The 22,139-nt window shown below is 45.3% G+C and overlaps 1 protein-coding gene across 1 annotated transcript in view; it reads left to right on the top strand.

Moving 5' to 3' along the window:
* The window catches only part of LRRC56 (leucine rich repeat containing 56), a 943,429-nt gene that overhangs the window by 709,869 nt on the left and 211,421 nt on the right, over nucleotides 1–22,139 (top strand). Inside the window, exon 11 of the mRNA XM_085644809.1 lies at nucleotides 16,847–16,911. Within this exon, the coding sequence (XP_085500935.1) occupies nucleotides 16,847–16,911 (65 nt within the window). The remainder of the gene's footprint in view (nucleotides 1–16,846; nucleotides 16,912–22,139) is intronic.

The following is a 22,139-nucleotide window of genomic DNA, read 5'->3' as shown; positions in this document are numbered from 1 at the left end:
TGTTGTGCATTGGCATGCACAATGTGACAGGCACCGCGGGGTGCCTGCCACCTTGTGTATGCCAATGTAGGGGGGTACCATGGGTACCCCCCAAGTGCAGCCCCTCACTCCCCACAACCCCGGGGGCCCACAACGGGCCCCCAAAGCGATTCCCGCATGCCTTCCCATGGCGGAGTCTCTGCCATGGAAAGGCATGAAACCGGCAACATCCTGCAGGCACCGCCATCATATTGTGGGCTTTTTCTGCCTGGCAGGCAATCGTGACGATTGCCTACCAGCAGAAAAGCGGCAGACGGTCTTTCCGTCCGCTGCGGTACCCCCGCCATGCTAATGTGTCGGGGGGGTAACAGGCCGTCCGGCGGGGAGTTTTTGTGGGCGGATCGCCACTGCCGGTCGGGCGGTGGCTATCCGCCCGCCATGCTAATGACCCCCTATGTGTGCATCCGCAACATGGGCATCCCCACACACTTTCACCAAACATTACTGTGTGGACATACAAATGAATAAGGAAGCACAAGTAGGACAAAAGGTACTTCAACACCTGTTTGCAAAGTCTTCCTCTTACCACAGCCTCCCCAAGAAGGGAGAAACCGCTACGTAATCTGATGCTTAGCATGTGAATCCAGAAAAGCATTCAGGCTGTAAAACAAAATGCTTACTTACCAGTAGGAGTAGTTTTGCAGGTTGAAGAGTTTTCTGGATACACATGAGACCCACCCAGCCTCCCCTACAAGGATTACAAACAGGTGGGGAATCATATCTAACAATTCTCTAAAGTACCATCTAAAGGACTATAAGACTAAAACACAGAAAAAGAATCCGAAGATGGCTACCATGCACAACAAGTTCCAGGGCGCCATCTGACGTCACGCAGGGGACGTACCTGGCACCAAACGCCCATAGAAGCAAAAAAAAAGAAAGAACTAAAGACTATTCCGGACCCAACTACTAGATGGAGGAATAATGCACAGCATGTGAATCCAGAAAACTCTTCAATCTGCAAAACTACTACTGGTAAGTAACCATTTCGTTTCCTGGACATTAGGTATGCCCTGCATCAGAGTTGGGCCTTCATCCTGTGATAATACTGGCATTGAGGTTGTAGATCTGGTTGTACAACCACTGCTGCGCATTACTTATTTTATGATGTAACAGTGCTGTTGCGCTGGCTGACTTCGGGCAGAATCAGAAAATGGTGTTGCAATTGAATTCAGACAGGCACCAACTGGGTGTACCGTTAGAACAGAAGTAACTTTGACCAGAGTGAAAGTCTGGACTGGCTTTGTTATGAGCCAGAGAACAGGCCACCAGGGGACAGTCAGCGTTAGGGGAGGGTCGGCTGCTGGAGATCTAACAGTGGCCCCCTGCGGCTCCATGAGGATAGATGGCACGTCAGAATTTGCTGGTAGTATCTAGAAATTTTGCAGCTTGGCATTCTTGTCCACTATCTGCTGCTGGGTCAACAGCTGTGGAATTTCGGGTGTACCTGGATCAAATCTGGGACCGGCTCAGAGCAAGAAGATGTCAGACCTTTGGAATGATGCCCTTGTGCCTTCTTACCAGACTTTGAGTGGCAGGATAGGAACAAGTGCCACCAAGCTTTCTTGCACTCACAGTGCATTTTCACCTTTACGGAAGACTTCAATTGGGAATAGGATGTGGTACTTTATATGCATCTCCGTTCCGTCAACTTGGGGCAGTACAGAGTAATTGCAGAGTCATATGGCACTCGTAGTGGCACCTAAGGAGCATTGCTGAAAAATCTTTGGCCCTATTCTGACATCTGAGAATATTCTAAAGGTGATGAATCTGCAGTGAAAATCGTCCATCAGAAAACAGTTCTCTTATTAGCCATCACTTCAGTCCACGGGGGAAGTGAAATTCAGGCTCTGTTTTCTAAAGAACTGCATTTGATTTTCCATAAAAATAAAGTTGTTGTGAGTTTTTTCCCAAATGTAGTAACAGACTTCCATGTAAAACCAAACCCCCTTCTGTACACACATTTTCCAAAACCCTACTGCACCAACAGATAGGATTTTTCTTTTTCTATGTAATAAAAGTGCAGTTCTGTCTAGCTAAAACAAGAACACTAGACAATTAAATTAACTTTTTTGTTAATTTTGTACCTATTCCTGTGGGTTTGGTCACCCCAAGGCAGTACTTTTACTTTATTCTATGTTGATAAATGCTAACAGAACTTAGTCTAGTAAGTGCACAGCTTTTTCCAGAAGGGGTAAAACTGCTACTGCTGCATTACTAAGAAGCATTTCAATGTTAATATACGTACAGGTGCAAATTGGGTGTGTGTGTGTGGCTATTCAAAATATTATTGTCTTTACACAGTTTTCAGAGCAGATGCCCCAGTTGACCAAGCTTCCATTTGGAACCTTTTTTGCTACTGTGGTTCTTTCTCCTTGTATCTTTTCTTTATGTTTTATCTCGATGGGCTTGTTCCTCTATTCAGGGCTTATGACTATAAATGAGTTTCTCTAGAGGAGAAGGAATAGTTAACTGTAGTAGTAGTTCTCCAAGGCAATCTTCATTGTTTAAGAAGCCTTCTTCATCCCAGGAGAAGAGACAAAGAAAGATAACTGTTTTTTTTACATATCTCTTTAATAGTGATTTTACCATTTCGCCCATGCTTACATATAGGTATCATTAGGCATAGCTTGAAGTTCTAAATACAATAATAACATTTGTTAGTCCCGATATCTTTCACCTTTAATCCCGATGCACTCATTCCTCTTATCATGGCATCTACTAATATCAAACTTCAAGGGTCTCAAAACATTTTCACTTATACATTCCTGTTCTTCATCTGTGTTATAAGTTACTCCAGGGAAGTTACAGGCCTTCATACTCGTCAAGGCTATATCTTATTTTATATTAATGAACAAATAACCTGTTTATTCGGAAAATAAAATAACTTAATCATATCCAGTGGTATCTCGTTACGCCTACATTTGGTCAGTATAACTTCTTATTATGCCCTGCTTGTATCTTATTTGCCTCTGGGGGGCAGGGTTGTTGAATCGTTTGCAATGCCCTTTTTTCTTTTGTACTGATTCCTCATATCTTTTTTCATGTTTATAGGCCAATGGATATATCACTGTCCTCTTCTGTGCTTTCATCTGTTTCCTCTTGATCCTCACTATGTTCCTCTCCTCTGCTTATCCAGGCCCTCACTACCTCAGTCCATAACAGCGCTATGGGTTGTTTCCGGATGCCTCTTGATTCCTCTCGCTGTATTGCCCTTTCCTCCGTCTTGGCCTAATTATTCACTGCTTTCTCCCACATCACTATTGGGGGGCCTTTCTGTCCTTTCCAATTCATGGCTTTTTGCATACAAGCTAAAAACAACAATGGATCGATAAATCTAGACCATACCTTCTTGGCTATTGGTCTAGGGAACAGTCCAAGGAGGCACACTTCCACTGAGCATGGCAGTGATCGGGCTAGTGTTAAGTTAATCTGCACTACAACTGAGCTCAGGTATTCTTGCAGTACCCCACAGCCCCACATCATATGTATGAACTCCGCGTCTTGTTGCCCACATCTAGGGCAGCCCCGAAGCTCTCCCCCATGCATTGTGCATATAATTGAATTGAATTAGTTTGAACTCAGTGTTTTTGGATATCCGCTTAGCCCCTCTCAACACCTGCGACCACACTTTATCAAGTAAGTCCCTCCCCACTGCTGCACTCCACCTGTTTCACAGGCTCATCAAAGGGGTTTTTGCCATGCCGATCAGTGCCCTAGAGTGCCGTTTAACTAGATGTCTAGCTGTCCCCAATGTGACCAACATTTGTAACACCTCATTAGTCCGCGGTTCTAGGAGTGCCCACCCTCAAAGTTCCTTAAATCATTTGACTACCGCATAATAAGTGAGAAACTGACCACCAACAAGTCAAACTGGGCTAGGAAGTCCTCTATCGGAATCAATGCCCCCTCTTGGTAACACTCCCCCACCTCTGTTACTTCAGCCTCCGACCAACTACTCATTTGTGTATTTGAAAGCAATGCAGGCGGCTTCACCCCCGGAAGCCCCACGATGGGCAAGCTCGTGGCATGCAACTGTATGCTTTTCATGTGTTACACTTTCACTAAGTGTCACACAGTGCCTTTTTAAACCTATATGATATGTGCATATGACGCAATATGTTCATCATTTGTTGAAAATACAACTCTTTCCTACTAACTTGGTCTCCTGTTGTCCTCTGTATATGGATTCATTCCCCTGATACTGTTACATACAGCTCTCTTTTAATTACTTGTCCTTCCATTGAATTCCACGTTGAGACATTGTTGTTTGATATTACGTACTGCCCCAGTCTCACTGTGGTTTATGGGCTACCTCCTGTGGTCTGTTACTGCCTACTCTGAGCAACTGCTTGTTGCGAGAGGTTGTCCCCCTCGGGACTTGTTTCGATATTATTGCTTGATTTACCCTAGCTTGTCCTGTGCTGTGGTAATTTCTCCCACAGCATGGTTTCTAGGGAGACCCCTAACTACTCCGACGAATATATCCAAAAAATTCTCTCTGGACCCTCTCTTCTTTCATCCTCCATCACTCCTACACCACCTGGTGCGACTGAATCCCGCATCTTATTGGACAGACTTGAAAGGCTTAAGAAGAAACAGATCCGCACTGATCTTCATGCACGAATGCTGACGGAATATCTCAAATCCAACGTTATTCCGCTCGGTTTACAGATTCGCAACGTCCCGGCAATCTTCACACAGGACCCCAAATTTAGATCTGGGTTCAGCCATCTGGCCACCACTTGCTCGCGACATTGGATGGTCCTTGGGATCGATACGGCCTTGGAACATAGCCGTAAGGAACTAGCAGAAATCGCTGAACTTGAAAAACTTATCCTTGAAGACTCTACCATCTCCGATGCCAAGAATCTTCTAGACAAAGTGAACGACACCATCAATACCTTCAATACCTTTGAACAAAACAAGAAAATTAACAAAATTCAAAGAGACATCCGCTACTACAACAACGATCACACTTATCCTTACTTAAAGGACGATTTTTACGATACACCATACCAACCCCCTAAACAACAAAGAAACTGGGGCCGCTATCGGAATCAACAACGAGTGTCATTTTCTAATTCCTCTAACACATCAGCTGAGGACTCCAGCCCAGGAGAAGGACCTAGCACCTCACGACCCCAAACTAACCAACCACCGAGACCACAACCCCTACTGCCAGCCGGTTTTTTAGAGTCAAACCGGGGGAGGAACAGAGGCAGACCGAGAGGCAACAACCAATACCAATACTCCGGAGAACGCCAAACAAGGAGAAAGTTTTACCAATGGTAATTGAAAATAACATTGTGAACTCTCCAATGACACTCCCTATCTTCAACCTCTCTCAATATAACCTGACGCCATTTGAAACTAATCTCCTCAGTAAAGGATTGTCGTTTGTACCCACAGACCGAAGTAACTTCTTCGAAATCCATGAGAACTTACTATTATTTTTCAGACGTATCAGACTAAAACAGTTCTTCTCGGAGAGACCCTCACGGGACCTGAACACACGCTCTCCATTCCATTTACCATCCACCTTCAATCCGCCTTCAGTACTTATGCCCCCAGAAGTTCTCACTTTTGAAAGACGGATTCTACTTGAAATGAAGGGCATTCAATCACAACATGAATTTGTCCCCTACAATTTACCCTTGGAAGAAAAACAGGCATTACATCAACTCAGCAAAAAAAAGGAATTAATCATCAAGCCCGCAGACAAAGGGGGCGGTATTGTCATACAAGATCAGACTGCATACGATAAGGAAATTCTCCGCCAACTTAACAACCCGGAACACTACCGTACCCTTCCTTCTGACCCCCTTCCGGACATAAGAGCCAAGATCCTTACTCTAACCAACCAAGCCAAACTGGACAATATCATCTCTGAGAAGGAGACTCTGTTCCTCAACAAAACCAGCCCACGGACTCCAGTAATCTATGTATTACCCAAAATACATAAAAATCAACAAAACCCACCAGGTAGACCCATAGTCTCTGGGTGTGGGTCCATCCTGGAACCCATCGGTAAATACATTGATAGCATCCTGAAGGAATTTGTACCCAAAACCGATACTTTCGTGCGCGACAGCATGGATTTAATCAACCTGATCGAAGATACTCCTTTCATACCAGGTACCAATTTAATGGTTGGCATGGACATCGAATCGCTATATACCAACATACCCCACAGAGAAGGCTTAGAAGTTATAAGAAACATCCTTAACGCTCGACCATCTCCTTCAAGAATACCTACTGATTTCGTGATGTCTCTATTGGAAATTGCCCTAGAGAATAACTACTTTTTATATAAAGATACCTACTACTTACAAATCAAGGGAGTCTCCATGGGCGCATGCTTCGCACCAAATTTTGCCATTTTGTATGTGCATCATCTCGAGAGCACACTGATCCTCACTGACCTTAACCCTTTCAGAAACAATATCACCTTCTGGCGTCGCTACATTGATGACATCCTCCTTATCTGGACAGGCGACAAAATTTCTTTGTCCCACTTCATCGATTGGCTACACAATAGTCAACAACATCTTAAATTCACAGCGGACGCAAAAGAGGATAATCTTCCATTCCTAGACCTCACTTTACGTATTGAAGATGACAAAATTGGCACTGCACTGTACAGAAAACCTACAGAACGTAACACCTTACTACTCTACTCTAGTAACCACCCTCGAGGTCTACGTGACGGTCTTCCATTTGGACAATTTCTGCGGATCCGTCGCAACTGCAAATGGCGCAAAGATTACTTCAAGGAGGCAGCGATACTCACTGCAAAACTCTTGGCCCGTGGCTATCCCAGAAAATTGGTGAATAGGGCAAGAAAACGAGCATGGTATAACCACCGTGATACCTTACTTACCCCAAAAGAAAAAAGGATGAATACTCGCATCCCATTTGTATCCACCTTCTCACCTTCCAGTAACAAACTAGCCAAGACTATTAAAGCTCACTGGAACATCCTTGCTCCACTCACCATCTTCAATGAACCTCCTCTTTTCTCTTACCGCAGGGGCAAAAACATAGCGGATCATCTGGTGCATGCTATCACCTGGCCCACCACACCAAACACATCAGAATCAATTCCTAACTCATGGAAACTACCACCAGTGCTCGGCCACTATAGATGCCAAAGATGCGCAGCATGTTCCTCTACCACAAACACAAAGACGTTTGAACACAATGGGTTGAAATTTGACCTACACTCCTTCACCAACTGTAGATCTCAGAACGTTGTCTACATGATTAAATGTCCCTGTGACAAAATATACATTGGCCAAACCACCCAGATGGTGAAGGACCGCATTCTACAACATCGCAGCCGCATCAGATGCGGAGTCCTAACGGCCCCCCTGGTCTCCCACTTCAAAGAAAAAAATCACAGCGAAGCCGATTTCACCTGGCTGGTAATTGACAAACCGTCCATCCCACTAAGAGGTGGTGATACACAAAGACTCCTGAATAGGTGCGAATGCCGTTGGATCTCCCGCTTTAACTCCATCGAGCATGGCCTGAATTCCCTTGATGAATGGAACTCTACCATTGCATGATTGTAATCCTTGCATGTTTGTGATTTACTGATCTGCCTTCTTTTCAGCCGATACGTTCTCCATCCTTGCTTCTTTAATCTGTGTTTTGTATGAAATTATCATTTCCCCTTCCCCTGCACAGCCTAACCCCCCCCCCCCTTTCCCCATCTCCTTCCCTTCCCCCCTTCCCCCTTTTCTTCCGACCCATTCATTGGGTAATTAGCTGCCTGTTTACTCGTTCCCCCTTCTTCCTTCCTCCTTTTCCTCCCCTTCCCTCCTTACCCCCCCCCCCCCTGTTCCCCCTCCCCTTCCCTCCCAACCCACCCCAAACCCCCACCCCCCCCCCCTCCCGTCCTTTGTTCCAACCCTCCCCGCCCCCTCCCTTTCCCTTCCCACCTTCCCCTTCCACATGCCTACCCCTGATGTACTCTCTAATAACCATCCTGTCAATGGCCCATGCCTTCATTATAACGAATGTATTGTACTTATTATGTATACTGTATATATTGTTATTGGCCCTTTCTGGCTTGCTTTGGGTCCGCTGTATTGACCAAAATGTTTTCTTTCTTTAATTAATATTCCTTTACTCTGCTTTCTTTTACTCGAGCGACACACGCGTCTTTTCGGGTCATCATCCACGTTTGCCATGACTCCCTCTCCGATCCTTCCGCCTCACTCCCCTTTAGTCCCTCCCAGCCTATCACACGCCAGCACCCATCCACACGCTGCTCGCCTCCGTTTTCCTTCCGTTGATTAGTAGACGCTCCTCTTGACCCGGAAGCACTGACCTCTTAAAGCTCGCGTCAGTGCTCTTCCGTCCTCACTCTCTGCCTGATTTGTACCGGCACGCTCTTCCCATACGGACCCCTTCTCGGTGATTTACTCGCCTCTGCTAAAATGTAAGTACACTCTGCTCGCATCCTATCTCCCTTGATTGCGTCTATCAGCCCCGTCTCTAAACCCCCTCCTTTCTTTCCAGCCTTTCGATTGATCTCCGTCCCCGTCCTGACGTAAGTGGTTTCCCTTTTTCCTCTCCTCTTTCCCACTGTCCTCTCCCCCTTGCCTTTTCCTCACCCCCTGTCCCTTATCCCTTTTCAGCCTGGAATTCTAGGGACCCTCCTGACTTAACGTGGTCCAGCACGGCCGTTTCATTCGGCTCGTTCCTTTTTGAATAAGTAAGTGGTTTTACCGCTCCCGTCTTTTCTACTGTCTTCCCCCTCCCCCCCCCCCCCCGCCCCCACGTCCTTCCTGTCCCTTTCCTCACCTCCTTTCTCCTTCCCGTCCAGCTTGGACTCCCCCGGACCTGTCTGATTCTTCTTTGCCGATTCACCGGGCTCGGCCCTTCCACACGAGTAAGTTTCTTTTCTTTTCCTTGCTTTACCCTTTGCCACTCCCTGCTGCTTTCACTGTGGCGCTCCCTTGCTTCCCTGTTACCATTCACCTGTGCGATTCCTCCACAATACACCTCCTAACTGTTTCTCTACCACATAGCTCACTTTTTCTTGGCCCCAGTCCCTATTCACTCTACCTTGCCCACCCGGGCACGCCTCTCCTGACTCGCGCACCGATGTGATACCCGTTCTCGCGCTCACATTTCGTCCGATCACTGCTCCTTGGCCCACGGCCATACATTAAACCCGTACCCACGGCCACTACTTGTCGCCGTGTTCACCACCATCTGCACAACTGTCCCTCTCTTTCTTCATTTTGGTCCAGTTTTTGAGAATTGTTTTTCTTTACCCTAGCACTGTTCAAATATGTGTAACCAGTCCTGATGATGGCCCTGATTGTTACGGGTCGAAACGCCGTCGACTTCAACAGCGTTACTGTTGGCGCATTTACCAACATGGGCATTTGCTTTATTGTCCTTTGAATTCCCATACATTTACTGTGTAAATGCCCTAATTTTGCCACATTCAAAATACCATTGTTCTCTTGCTGCGCCGTTTCACCGCTGTATATACCACTTTATGTGTCACTTGCGCCGTCACAAACTGCACGAGCACTTGTGCACAGTATCTTTTTGGTTACACTTTCACTAAGTGTCACACAGTGCCTTTTTAAACCTATATGATATGTGCATATGACGCAATATGTTCATCATTTGTTGAAAATACAACTCTTTCCTACTAACTTGGTCTCCTGTTGTCCTCTGTATATGGATTCATTCCCCTGATACTGTTACATACAGCTCTCTTTTAATTACTTGTCCTTCCATTGAATTCCACGTTGAGACATTGTTGTTTGATATTACGTACTGCCCCAGTCTCACTGTGGTTTATGGGCTACCTCCTGTGGTCTGTTACTGCCTTTCATGTGTTGGCGGCATCTCTTCCAGCATCCCATTGCGACCCGCAACAAAATCCCTGGGTTTCGATTGGTTGTCACAGAGATGTAACATACCCGCCAGTAAGTGTTTCCGTTCAATGGCTGAACTTGAAGTGCTTAAGAGTTCCAAGTTTCGTCCCTCCAGCCATTGTAACTGGGCTGCCAGATAATAGGGCACAAACTCTGGGGCCCCCAACTCTCCTTCTTCCGGAGTACTCTGTAGGACTCCCATATCAGGTCCCATAGCAGGGCATTAAGGCCAGCAAACCACCCAGTTGGAATCACCACCTAGAGTTTTACAAAAAATATAATAACCTTGGAAGCATAATCATTTTTGCCAGTGCTATTCATGTCATTATGGGGAGACGCAATGAGCGCCAAAATGGGACGCACGTCTTGAGAGACAGCATAACAGGATTTAAGTTCCCTTCCCTCAGGTCTTCCACCTCATGGAATATCTGTATTCCTAGATACTCAAATGAATGGGGAGCCCAGTTTAAATCATTTGGTATGTCCCTAGGACGTTGGGTCCCCTCAGCCAAGGGGAATATACAGGTTTTTGTTTTATTCAATTGCAATCTCACCAAGACAGCATATGAGTCCACGCCCTTTCAACCCCTCTATTTCTGTCCGTTAGGTATCGTAGTAGATCATCTGCGTAAAGTGAGATATGGTCTCTATCACTTAATCTCTGCCCGTGTCGCTGGCCCTCCAACCAGGACAACTCCGCCAATGGCTCAGTGGCCAGGGCAAACAGGAGTGGGAAGAGTGGGCATCCCCGTCTAGTGCCACTGAAAATATTAAATGAGCGAGATATCACCCCGTGCTTTCACTCGTTCCATGGGGTGTGAGTAGAACAACCGGATCCATTGTATCCACCCAGCTTCCAACTTCATTCTAGACATCGTGGCATACAAAAAGTCCCATCTTATCGAGTCGAAAGCTTTTTCCAAATCCACTGACATTATGAGCTCGTCTGGATATCTACTCCCTTCTGGATGGTGCATAATATAGAAAAGTCTTTGGACATTAGCAGATGTGGACTTCTGTGGTATAAACCCGTTCTGGTTGCAATGGACCAGGTGTACTATTTGTGGTAAAAGGCGTGAACCCAAAACCTTATATTTTAAAGTCCACGTTCAGCATAGGCAGGAGACGGATCCCCTACACCTGTGTCCCCTCTCGCCCCGACTTTGGTAAAGGTATCACCAACGCATCTCTAGTCGATGCTGGTAATGTGCCTGCTTCTAGCGCTTCTGCATATAATGCTTCCAATTTAGGGGCCAGAGTATGGGCCTGTGATACGTAGAACTCTACCAGTAGGCCATCTGGGCCTGGTGTTTTCCCAGTAGTCATTTCCTTGATTACCTCTTTAATTTCCTGGGCCGTTATTGGACCTCTCAGTGTCATCCACTCATGAGGGTCTAACATTCTCAGTGGTAATCGCGTCAAAAAGTCTTTTATAATTTCTTCCGCCTGATCAACTGGGGCCTCGTAGAGCTTCTTGTAATAGATACGAAATGCTTCATTGATCGCCGTTGATGGGTATAAGCTCGCCTTTTCTGTTGTTTTGATATGAGTGATGAATGTCCCTCTAGAGTGCGGCTGTACTAACCATGCTAACAATCTACCGCTTTACCTCCCTCTTCGTGTATTCTGGTGCTGTATTCGCGTAAATCCAAAGCCCTCAGCATCTCCAATACCCTGTTATATTCCTTTCTTTTGGTGTCCATCTGCCTAATTGTCTGCTCATCTCCTGCTAGTTGCAAACCATGATCATGAAGATCAGCTTCTATCTTGGTAATGTCTGCCAATAATTATTTTGCAGACCCACTGTTTGACACAGGCAAAACCCTCGCACCACCACTTTAAATACCTTCCATTCCAATGCCCTGGTACCTGTTGACACATTGTTGTGTTGGAAGCAGTCGGTGGTCATCTCGGCTAATGAGCTACTGAATTGTTCATCTGTCAGGAGGGCAGAATTTAGTCGACAGGTAGGAGTGACAGTTGGTTCCGCGATAGGGTGGAAACTAAGCATCAGTGGATTATGGTCTGAGAAGGTACGCCCCAAATATTCAGTGTGTGTCACAGCCATAGCTAGGCAATTGGAGCTGACAAATAGATCAAGTCTAGTGTGTAAGTCATACAAGTAGGAGTAATAAGAGTAATCCCTTTGCGCTCCGTGTTGCACCCTCCAAACATCAGTTAGTTCCTACTGCTGTAGCCATTCACTGAAACCCCGGGCCAGCTTACTAACCAGTGTGCCTTGCAGTGGGGAGGAGGGTCGATCAGTCAATTGTGATATCCACCGCACAATTAAAGTCTTCCCCCCAGAAACAAATCAGTGGTATTCAGGAAGGATAGAGGTGTAGATAACCTCTTCAGAAAACTGAGTTGTTTGCAGTTTGCGCCATATATACTTCCCAGGACGATCTCCTTGCCTAGTAGTCTACCCTGTGCCAGCACATACTGGCTTTCCTTGTCTATTTGTGTGTGCATCATCTCAAATGCCACCCCAGCCCTGACCCAAATCAGCGTGCCTCTAGAAAAAGAGGGAGCCTGTGAGCTCTTTCCAATGCAAAAAATGGAGTGAGTGCTCCCGGCGTCACTGTCTGCTGGAGCCAGTCTTCCAAAAAGGACACCATGTCCGCACCCTCTTTTCCCTCTGGAACCCCCACCACTCGAATGTTGCTCCAGCGATTGTGCCCCTCGGCATCTTCAGCTCTCCTTTCCAGCGTAGCCACCCTGATAGTCAGATCTTCTAGTCTGTGGGAGGCCATTTTATGTTCCAGTTGCATTTCTTCCAGTGTGAGTTCCACCTCATTCATCATGTCTGCGAGTTTGTAGTGTTCAGCTTGCAGCAGCCCCAACCCTACTGAAACAGTCCCTATGTCTTGTTGGAGGGTGGCCTTCATGTCTGCTATAGCAGGCAATATTTTGTCCAAGTGAGTATGAATAGATTGGTCCTGGCTGTCTGCTTCCTCTACCTCAGCGACTACCTTATTCTGGGAGAGTTCCCCTGCTTCCGGCGACCCGCTTCCTTGTTTGGCCTTAGGTTTGCCCATTGTGGTATCTGCTTGTGTGGGCCCCGTCCGTTTAGCAGTTCACAGCAGGTTATATGTGCAGGTTAGGAGTATCACTGATGAGGGTGTGGTTTGCGCCATCTTATCACTGCCAATCCTCTTGGCACCACCCGCGCTAGGGATGACAGGTTGTGACCTTAGAGCGCCCTCCAGTATGTATTTACCTGGGGTTCTTGTTCTTCTAGCGCTTCGGGTAATTATACGTATCCAATTCTTGAGCTTTTACCTTCCTCAGTTCAGTCACTCCACATGTACATGTGCCCGAGGCTTCTCCACCAGGTCCTCCCAGGTCTTCCCAAAGTTCTATTCCTCACGGGAGTGCCCATATGGTATTCCTTTTCGCCTCCCTCTTAGTACCAGGTGTGTGTCCTCTAGGATTCAGAGTTTCTCCTTCCCTGCTTATGCACCTGAGTGTTCCTCCGGTATTATACTCAGTCTCAGTGTCTTCCAGGGCTTCCAAACCTCGCCCTTCCTCTCAGGTTTCCACTTATGGCAGCTCCTACCCAGTGAAATTCTGATACTTTCACAGGGCACAGGCCTGAAGTGTTTCCTCCCAACTAGTGTGGCGCATCTCTTTCGCACGATGGCACAATGTGAATTTCCTGTGGCCTCTCTAACTTGTGTGCTGCTTGAGGGTAGATTCTAAATATCAGGCGCCCGCCCCAGGCCTCAATCAGCCCCACTAGATCGGTCCCAGGCAGCCCGGGGGCCCACCATGCACCCTGTCCTTGCCCTCCGATCTCGGTATCCAAAGTGCTGTGCCTGCACTGGTGTCTCTAGGCCTCCGTTTCGTCAGCCAGGGCCTGATGCATGCTTCCGCTACTCGTGGCCCAGCCCTGTGTCTCTGTGGGCAGCCGCCTCATCTTCAGCCGTCTTGACTGAGTCCCAGGCAATCCAGCCACCGCCAGTACTGTGTCGGTCAGGATCTTGCCAGGCACTCCAGGTATTCTCCACGTCTTCCGCTGTTGGACCGCCAGGCGCCGCGTCAACTCCGGCGCTTCCAGGCTACTGCTCTCCTCGCCGGGGCCGCGAGCTCCTCCCCAGCACCCACCGGCCGTTGTCCATCGTCCGGGCCATTTCCGTCGGCAAATCCCACTGCCGCAATCGGGTGTCGGGCAGCTCACAGACAGCGGTCTCGAGCCCCAGAGAGGCACCTAGTATTCAGGATTATTCTTCTGGGCCTGCCCGGAGCTCTTCACCGAGCGTCCGCCGCAGGCGCCATCTTTGCCACGCCCCCACCCCCAAAGAAGGATAACTGTTATTCTCTCAGGATCTCTGATTCCCTTAAAGAGTGAAATGATATAATTGTCCTGGCAGAGCAAGATAATATACTAGTGGGGTGCCCCTTCTTAAAGGAGCAGTGCCAGTCATTCAGCGTCTCTGGACTGCAGCCGATTCCTCTCATTGTTTCGTCTCCAGTTCCCTGTGAAAAAAGCTTGTGGAGGAATGTTTTAGTCATTTTTCTAGATAGTCATTTTTATTTATTTATCATTGGCCTATACGTATCACAATTTGCTGTTAAAAAATGTTTTGTATTTAAAACTTGACTTTTCAATAAGAAAATTATAATGTATGGGATAAAGTATTCTAAGGAATAAAATATCTTCTACAATACAATATAAGGTTATTGCAAGTCACTGAGGAGTTCTGTGACCATATAAGGGAGTGAGATGGAAGGCCTATTTTCTTTATACAGTGATGAAATTCTGAGTTTATTTGCAATATTCTTACAATCTACGACCGAGGGTATTTATTCCTTATAATACATAGTCACGCTATCACTCATCCCTCATACTGCTTGAATCCTTAGTGTTTCACTATTTCAAAAGAAAGGAAAGCAAAATCTAGTGCAAAATCATGCACATTAAAACACAGTTAGTAATTTGTTGCAAAAGGATATTTGAATTGTTATTATGTAAGATTAAAGCAATGATGGGACTCATAATATGCAGATAAAAGCAGAGATATTATCTGTTTCCTGAAATTTCCTGTATTGTGCAAAAAAAGCATGTTCTCGTAAATATCTCCTTTTTGATCATCACTGTTCCTTTGAAGGTATAAAGATCAGACTAATGCAACGCCTGTTTTAGTTTTCTGTGCTTTGCTTAAACTGCCGCCGTTAGGCTTTATTATTGGCAGCAGGCATTATGAATTAGCAACTCGACTGTGATAACTTATTCCCCTGAAGGAAAGCCAGGATTACAGATAAGTAACTGTTCCTTGCTGCTTCACACAATTCCAAAACTATTTGAGTGAAAAGAATTTGGAAACTTAGTTACTGAGAGGAAATAATAAAGCTTCAAGTATCTGCAACCAATTCACCATTGTAAATTCCAGTACCTCTTTTTACAGCCCTGCCTTCATAAAATATATTGGTGTTGTGTTCATTGCGTTATTTGGTGAGCTATGTGTTCACTTCTCCAAAACACATTGCTACACGATGGCAGGGTGTCTAAGTTGCCGCACTCTTAAATGTACCACAGATTTTCTGTATCATCTCTTGTCTCTAGAACAGTGCCCACCTCTCAGAACCAGCCACCGTTAATTGTCCTCAATAAAACATTCTAACATACAAGTAGAGAGGCACACGAATAGAGACAATAAAACATAATAATTGGAAAAGTCCATAGGGCAACAAACTCACGATGACAGACACAAAGTATTTCTTTGCGTGGTCGAGTTTCTTTTTACTTCTTCAATTGGTATTATACATGTAGGTTACACAAAACTGCCAATGCGTTTCACCCATTCGGGCTTCTTCAGGGCTGTAAACATAACAGGACTATACTGTCACCACATTTACACAAAACATATTGTGTGGTATCGAACACATTCATATATACACAGATACAAATAGTAGAAGAAGTAAAAATAAACTCGACCACGCAAAGAAATACTTTGTCTCTGTCATCATGATTTTGTTGCCCTATGGACTTTTCCAACCATTATGTTTTATTGTCTCTATTCGTGTGCTTCTCTACTTGTGTGTTAGAATGTGTTCACTTCTCTTCAGGAATATATCTGTGCACCACTTCCGTTGCCCTTGCTGCTGTCCCAGTGGACAAAATATGCTATTACAGCGAACAAAGAGTCTGAGTTTAGGCTTTGGAAGGTGCTTTGTCGTCCTTTAGGCACTGCCCCATTCAGGTATCGGTCATGGCTATTAACGCAAACCATGATGGTTATATGGGGAAGTTAAAGTCAAATAATGCACCCCTAGCCAAGAACGTATTCTAAACAAATACAACATTGCCCAAAGATCCATAATCAGCAAAGTTATATTAGTATGCCTTCTGGAGTTTGGCAGGAAGCCAGCAAGCAATTTTAAAATGTATTGATTACTCACTTTATAGGACAGGTCGCCAAGTAGATATAATGTTTGAGAAAAAGTGTAATTGTACTTTATTCACCTCAGGACATAAAGATATGATTAGAGTACATAATGAAACAAGTTTATAATAAAAATAGTCTATATACCAAACATGTTTAATGTTTTTTATCAATAAGAAAATGAATACATCTGAAAAAGCTGCTCGTCTACCACTTCTTTAAGCACGTGTTTTTGCTATTAATTATGAATGTGAATATCAGTCTTTACAAGGGATGCTGTATTTATGCCGTTTTATTACAATGATAGTATTGTTGCCTACGTTATGTCACATCAGACCCCAATCTACAGGGTGGACAGCGCATATCTCCTCGGCTAACTCATCTACTGTCAAATCTAACCATCTTCCCAACCCTGGTAAAGTAATTTGATCACCTTACAGCCCAGGGAATGTATTTGATTCATTAGCAAAAGGCTATAAATGTATATATTTTGTTGTTGTTTGTATTTTGTAGGTGTCAGCAGAGTAATTTGTGGCAACCCAACCAAAGCTCTTCGTGCGCGCAAGCAAAAACTAGGGGTATGACATTTTCTTTTATCTATTAATACAGTAAAACAGGTTTCTTTGTATTAATTTTTACACACTCCCCACTCTTTGAACTACCACTGAACAACCATTTACATAAAAAAATCTAGTTGTAATATACTACTCCTGAACTATGGCTTAAGAGGTTACCCTTAAGCAATACATACATCACTTCTTATACAGTAAAGTTATATCCGAGTAAACACATTGAGGTATGCTTGTCTCACTTGCATCTTTGTGTGTGATGCAAGATCACAATAGATGTTAACAAGAATTTCTCGGGTACAACAAGTGGTTAATTTTGATTGTAGTCAAGACTAATAAACCAAACCAGTAGAGAAAATAAAACTCCCAACGCAAAGGACGTGCACATGATATCTTTAGATAACCAGGTCATGATTGTGAGATATTTATTTTATCACTATGAATTGAACCTGTGACTGGTTAGTGAGTAAATAAATATAATTTTAGTTTATTTTAGTTTGTGCAGTTTTGATGCAGAGAATGAAGGGTTGTAAGATATCACATGTGTAGTTTTCTTTTTACCTATATGATGTTGCCATAGGTAACGCAAATGATCGTAATTATTCGTATCACAAAATGTACATTCTGATGAATACTTATAACTGCAGATTCCTCACCTTAGAATACTCTCCAAGCGCTAGACTGGATCCCGAAATCTAAATCCTGGTGCACCCAAATTTCCCGGACCATCAGTGGCGCCACAACAAATTGACGCTTTTAAGTAGGTCATTCTGCATATATGTGGCATTCTTCCAGCTCCCTCTGGTGCGCCTTAAAGCCTCAAGGATCCATAGGGGCCCTCAGTTGGGTTACCACCGGCGGATGCATTCTCTGCACCATCTGACCCCCTATAACCTTTATGGGCCTCACACCGCTCCGGTAAAGGCTTCTACCCTATCTCCATGACCTGCACCAGTCAATGCCAGTACTGATTCCACCGACACCAGAGTAGGATCTGGGGCTAGTTCTGACCTTTGATCCCAATCTACTTCAGCCTGATCAAGACTGGTGTTGCACTGCAATTTACTGAAATACAACCTTTCGCTATACATCTTGACTCTGATCCAGTGGCTGTACTAGGGCTGGCATGCCATTAGAGCCTCCACTATCTTTTTGATTCTGATTCTGATGAATGCTTACCAATACCCAGAGATGACGATGGTGAAGATGGGGGTGATGTACCCCTCATTATGATGATGGAAATTTTTTAATGGACTTCAGGAGGCCAGTTTGCTTGATTCTGCCCCGATATACTGTGAACTTGCTATTTTGCCCACCAATGAAGAAAAAGAGTGCATAATTTTCAATGGTAATCCGAGGAGCTGCTGAAGTCATGGATGTACAACTGCCCTCTTTTGAGACGAAGACTAATGTCCTTACTGAAATCTGGCAGCCTGGGTCAGCCACATCTGAACCCTTGCATCCCTTCAATGAGCGCCCCACTGGCACCTTAATGGGAACCTTGTCAAAGCCTGTTCATGGCCACTGGTGAATAGGAAGGTGGCCAGACGACACAGACCGGTGCCTTGCGATTCTGATTTTCTCACTAAAGATCTTACTCCAGAGAGTATGGTTGTTCAGGCTTTACCCAACAAGCTAAACCCCAATGTATTTCCAATGACTCCTTCAGAAACTGAGTCTAAAATGATTAAGGTGTTTGGAAAACAAATGTTCTCCTTAGCTAGCCTAGCCTTGAGATTGGTCAATGAAGTCTGCTTATTGGGCCAATGTATGTATGCCCTCTGACGCATGGCCAGTGATATCTTGTTGCCAAGTCCTGAAAGGCCTTAGGGACTTATTGACTCAAACAATTCAGGATGGTCAGGATGCGGTCAAATACGTGATTCATGCTGACTTTGATACTACTGATTGTCTGCGAAGGGCAGTTGCCACCAGTGTGGTGCTCTGCTGCCATGCCTGAATTCACTCCATAAGATTTTCTGAGATGTACAGGCCTGCCTAAAGATATGCCTTTCGACTGTTCACTCAGGTTCCGCGAGAAAATGGATTCTGACTTTGAACATTTCAAAGAAAGTAGAACCAGGGCACACTTCCTGGGTCTTTTGACCTCTGCCAAACAGTTTCCTCACCAATTTAGGAAATTACGAGGCTACTCTAGGGGGCTTATATGTAGGCAATGTTAGTCTCTCCAGCTCCTGCTGCGACCACCCCAGTCCTTTTAAGGCCGAGCATTGGAAGTCAATGTGCAGGCCAATGATGGCACCACCCCTCCCAGTACCCTTTCTCTGTGGCAACAGCCACCAAGCCACTTTAGCTTGCCAGTGGTGGTGCACAACCACCTTGGCGAGGGGCAAGATCCAGCACTTTCTCCTAGGTGGTGATCCATGATGTCCAACAGATGAGTGTGTCAAATCGTTCAGCATCGCTATGCAATACCTTTTCTTTCTGCTCTGACAAATCCTCCCCCCATATGAGAGCGAATCTCCAAGGAACACCTGTCCATTCTTTTGCAAGAGCTGCAAGTTTGACTTTTCAAAGGCGCTATCAAGAGAGGTCCAGACTCAGGTGTAGGAGAGGGTTTCTGCTCTCATGATTTACTTGTGCTGAAGTTGGGTGGGGGCCTTTGGCCCATTTTGGACATTCAACCTCTAAATGCCTTCCTGTGGAGGGACAAATTCAAAATGCTCACTCTAGCCCAAGTCCTGTCTTCCCTGGACCCTTGCAACTGCATGGTATCCATGGACCTACAAGACTCATATTTTAATGTGCCTATCTCGCAATCCCTCAAATGTTACCTGCCGCTCAGGTTAGACAGGTGCCTTTGCAGTTTGCCATGCTCCCCTTTGGCCTCACAAGTGCACCTAAGGTGTTCACGAAAGTGACAGTGGTGGTTGCTGCCCATCTTCGCAGATCGGGAAAATCAATTTCCCCCTAGCTCAATGACTGGCTGTTGACGGTAGGCTCTCCACAGTCAGCTGTAGCTGAGCTGAAGTTGCACTTGACTCCTTCACAGAGGATCCCTTTCATCAGAATGGTACTGGTTATAGTACAGTGCAGAGCCTTCCATCTTTTGCAACAAGTCCAGTACATTTGGGCTGTGATCCCGATATTTCAGCCTCTGTCCTGGATCTCGACGAGAGCAGCTCTGAGGCTTCTTTGTGGCACATGTGGTAGCTACAATGGAAGTTCTAGTGGGCCTGTACCAAGGAAGTCTATCAGTTATCATTCAAATTTCGAAGGAGAAAGCACTCGATATTCAGTGGTGGCTACTCTACCACAGTTTGTCCAGCAGCAAGCCCTGCTTCCTTTACCATCCAGAACTAACTGTGATGATGGATGCCTTACTCCCGGGTTGGGGAGGTCATCTGGGAGGTCATCTGGGAGAGATGTAGATGTAGATGAGTGGACTCTGGTTATCAATGGAAGGCCTACTCCATATCAACTTCCTGGAGTTATGAGCCATTCGCTTTTCTTTGAAGACCTTCTTAATGTCCATCAAAGGGAGACTTGCAGGTTTTCGTAGACAACAGTACTGCCGTGTGGTATTGCATCAAACAGGAAGAGTGGGGTTATGGTCCCTGTGCTGGGAGGCATTGCATCTCTGGAATTGGTGGAAGCGTTATCGCAATCTGTGTCAGAATGCACAATCTCAGCATAGAGTACCCGGCAGACCACAAATGGTGATTACATCCTGATGTGGTGCAGAGCATCTTGCAGCACTGGGAAGAACCCTGGCTAGATCCTTTTGCCACCTTTGAGCATGTAGTGCCAGAAGTTTGAGTTTCCTCAAGAAGACCCAGTAGGAGATGAAATGGAACTCAGGATAACTGAAATGGAACTCAGGATAACTCTAGGCCTTTGTGCCTCTGCCTCCCATGCCCGAGTCCTGAAAAGGTTCAATAACGACCGAGCCCAAGTCATTATTTATAAACACAGCCTTAATCTTAATAGATTTTTATATTTTCGACTTGTGCAATTTCAGTTGGAACAACCATAGTAGGTAGGAGGCATTCCATCAAGTAATTAAGCTTGATGCTTATGACACCAATACTTGGGACACTATCTGGTTGCTTCACTACCTAATCAAAGTAAAGATTGCAAAATGTCAAATTATATCTGAAATGAAATCCAAATTTACTCGTCTTATGGACCACGTCTCCTACCATCAGGCAGGTCAGAACGGTCTAGTATTAACAATGACTAATAGTGATGAGAGAATAATGCAAATGGAATCCATTATGACAGACTAAACTGAGTTGGACAGTAAAACAATCTCAGTAACATGGATAATATATACATAGAAGGCATATTTAAACAGGTATCATGTTATGGTAAAGCAAGAACGTGAGGAGGGGAAGTGTCCCCTCTTACAAGCATCTCAAAATACTAATGAGAGTAGTATAGGTCTGGCAATCTAAACAGCTCTGTGTGCTCCATCCACTTAGTATCCCCAAGGGGGCATATGATTATGTTTGCACACAGTTGTGTGGGCCGATAGTAATTCATCCCATTGTAATGCTGCAGGTGTTTCCCTCAACCCCTAATCTCCTGTCGTAGTTTCTACCCAACGAGACAAGGACCCCCTCCATATCTTTAGCGGGGAAGACTGAGGTCTTCCAGGGAGTGGTAATCTCTCATTTCCCTAACAGGGCTAGATACAAAAATCTAGTTATTACTTTGCCCTTCTTTGGACATGGAAACCTGCCCAAAGACACCGGCCATCAGGCAGAGATCCGAAATGCCATTTATTTCTGATAGGTCATATATTACATCCTCCCAAAAGTCATCAATGTGTGGGCCCTAAAATAAGGTTTAAGTCTGCCACTGGAGTACGGCAGCAACTGAGTGTGTCAAAGATCCATCAAATGTTACATTTGAAAGAGCTTTGAAAGCTATCATTAATCTCTGGTGTATTAAAAACTGCCCGTAAGCCCAGTCTCGTTGTGCAGTTCTTGAAAAGTAAGCAGCCTAGTGATTCATAGTTTCCCCATCTCAGTAGATCAATTGCAGTGATAGTGCCAGTCTGCAGTGACAGTCTCATAATTGGAATCAGAGTAGTATATGGTCTCACTGGGGACCTATATTTTCAACTTCTTGACAAGCAGCCAACCACAAGTCTGGCCAGTTACTGGAGGCCACTGGGCGGAGGGCAGTCCAGAAAAAACAGCATCTGCTGCGCACCCCCTCCCAAATGTGTTGATGAATACTCTGTTTACACAAGATGATGACCTGCTAGC

Source organism: Triturus cristatus, chromosome 3_1, assembly GCF_964204655.1.
Source record: "Triturus cristatus chromosome 3_1, aTriCri1.1, whole genome shotgun sequence".
NCBI classification, from domain to species: Eukaryota; Metazoa; Chordata; class Amphibia; order Caudata; family Salamandridae; genus Triturus; species Triturus cristatus.
Note: the sequence above shows the minus strand (reverse complement) of the source record. Positions and strands in the feature narration are given on the sequence as shown.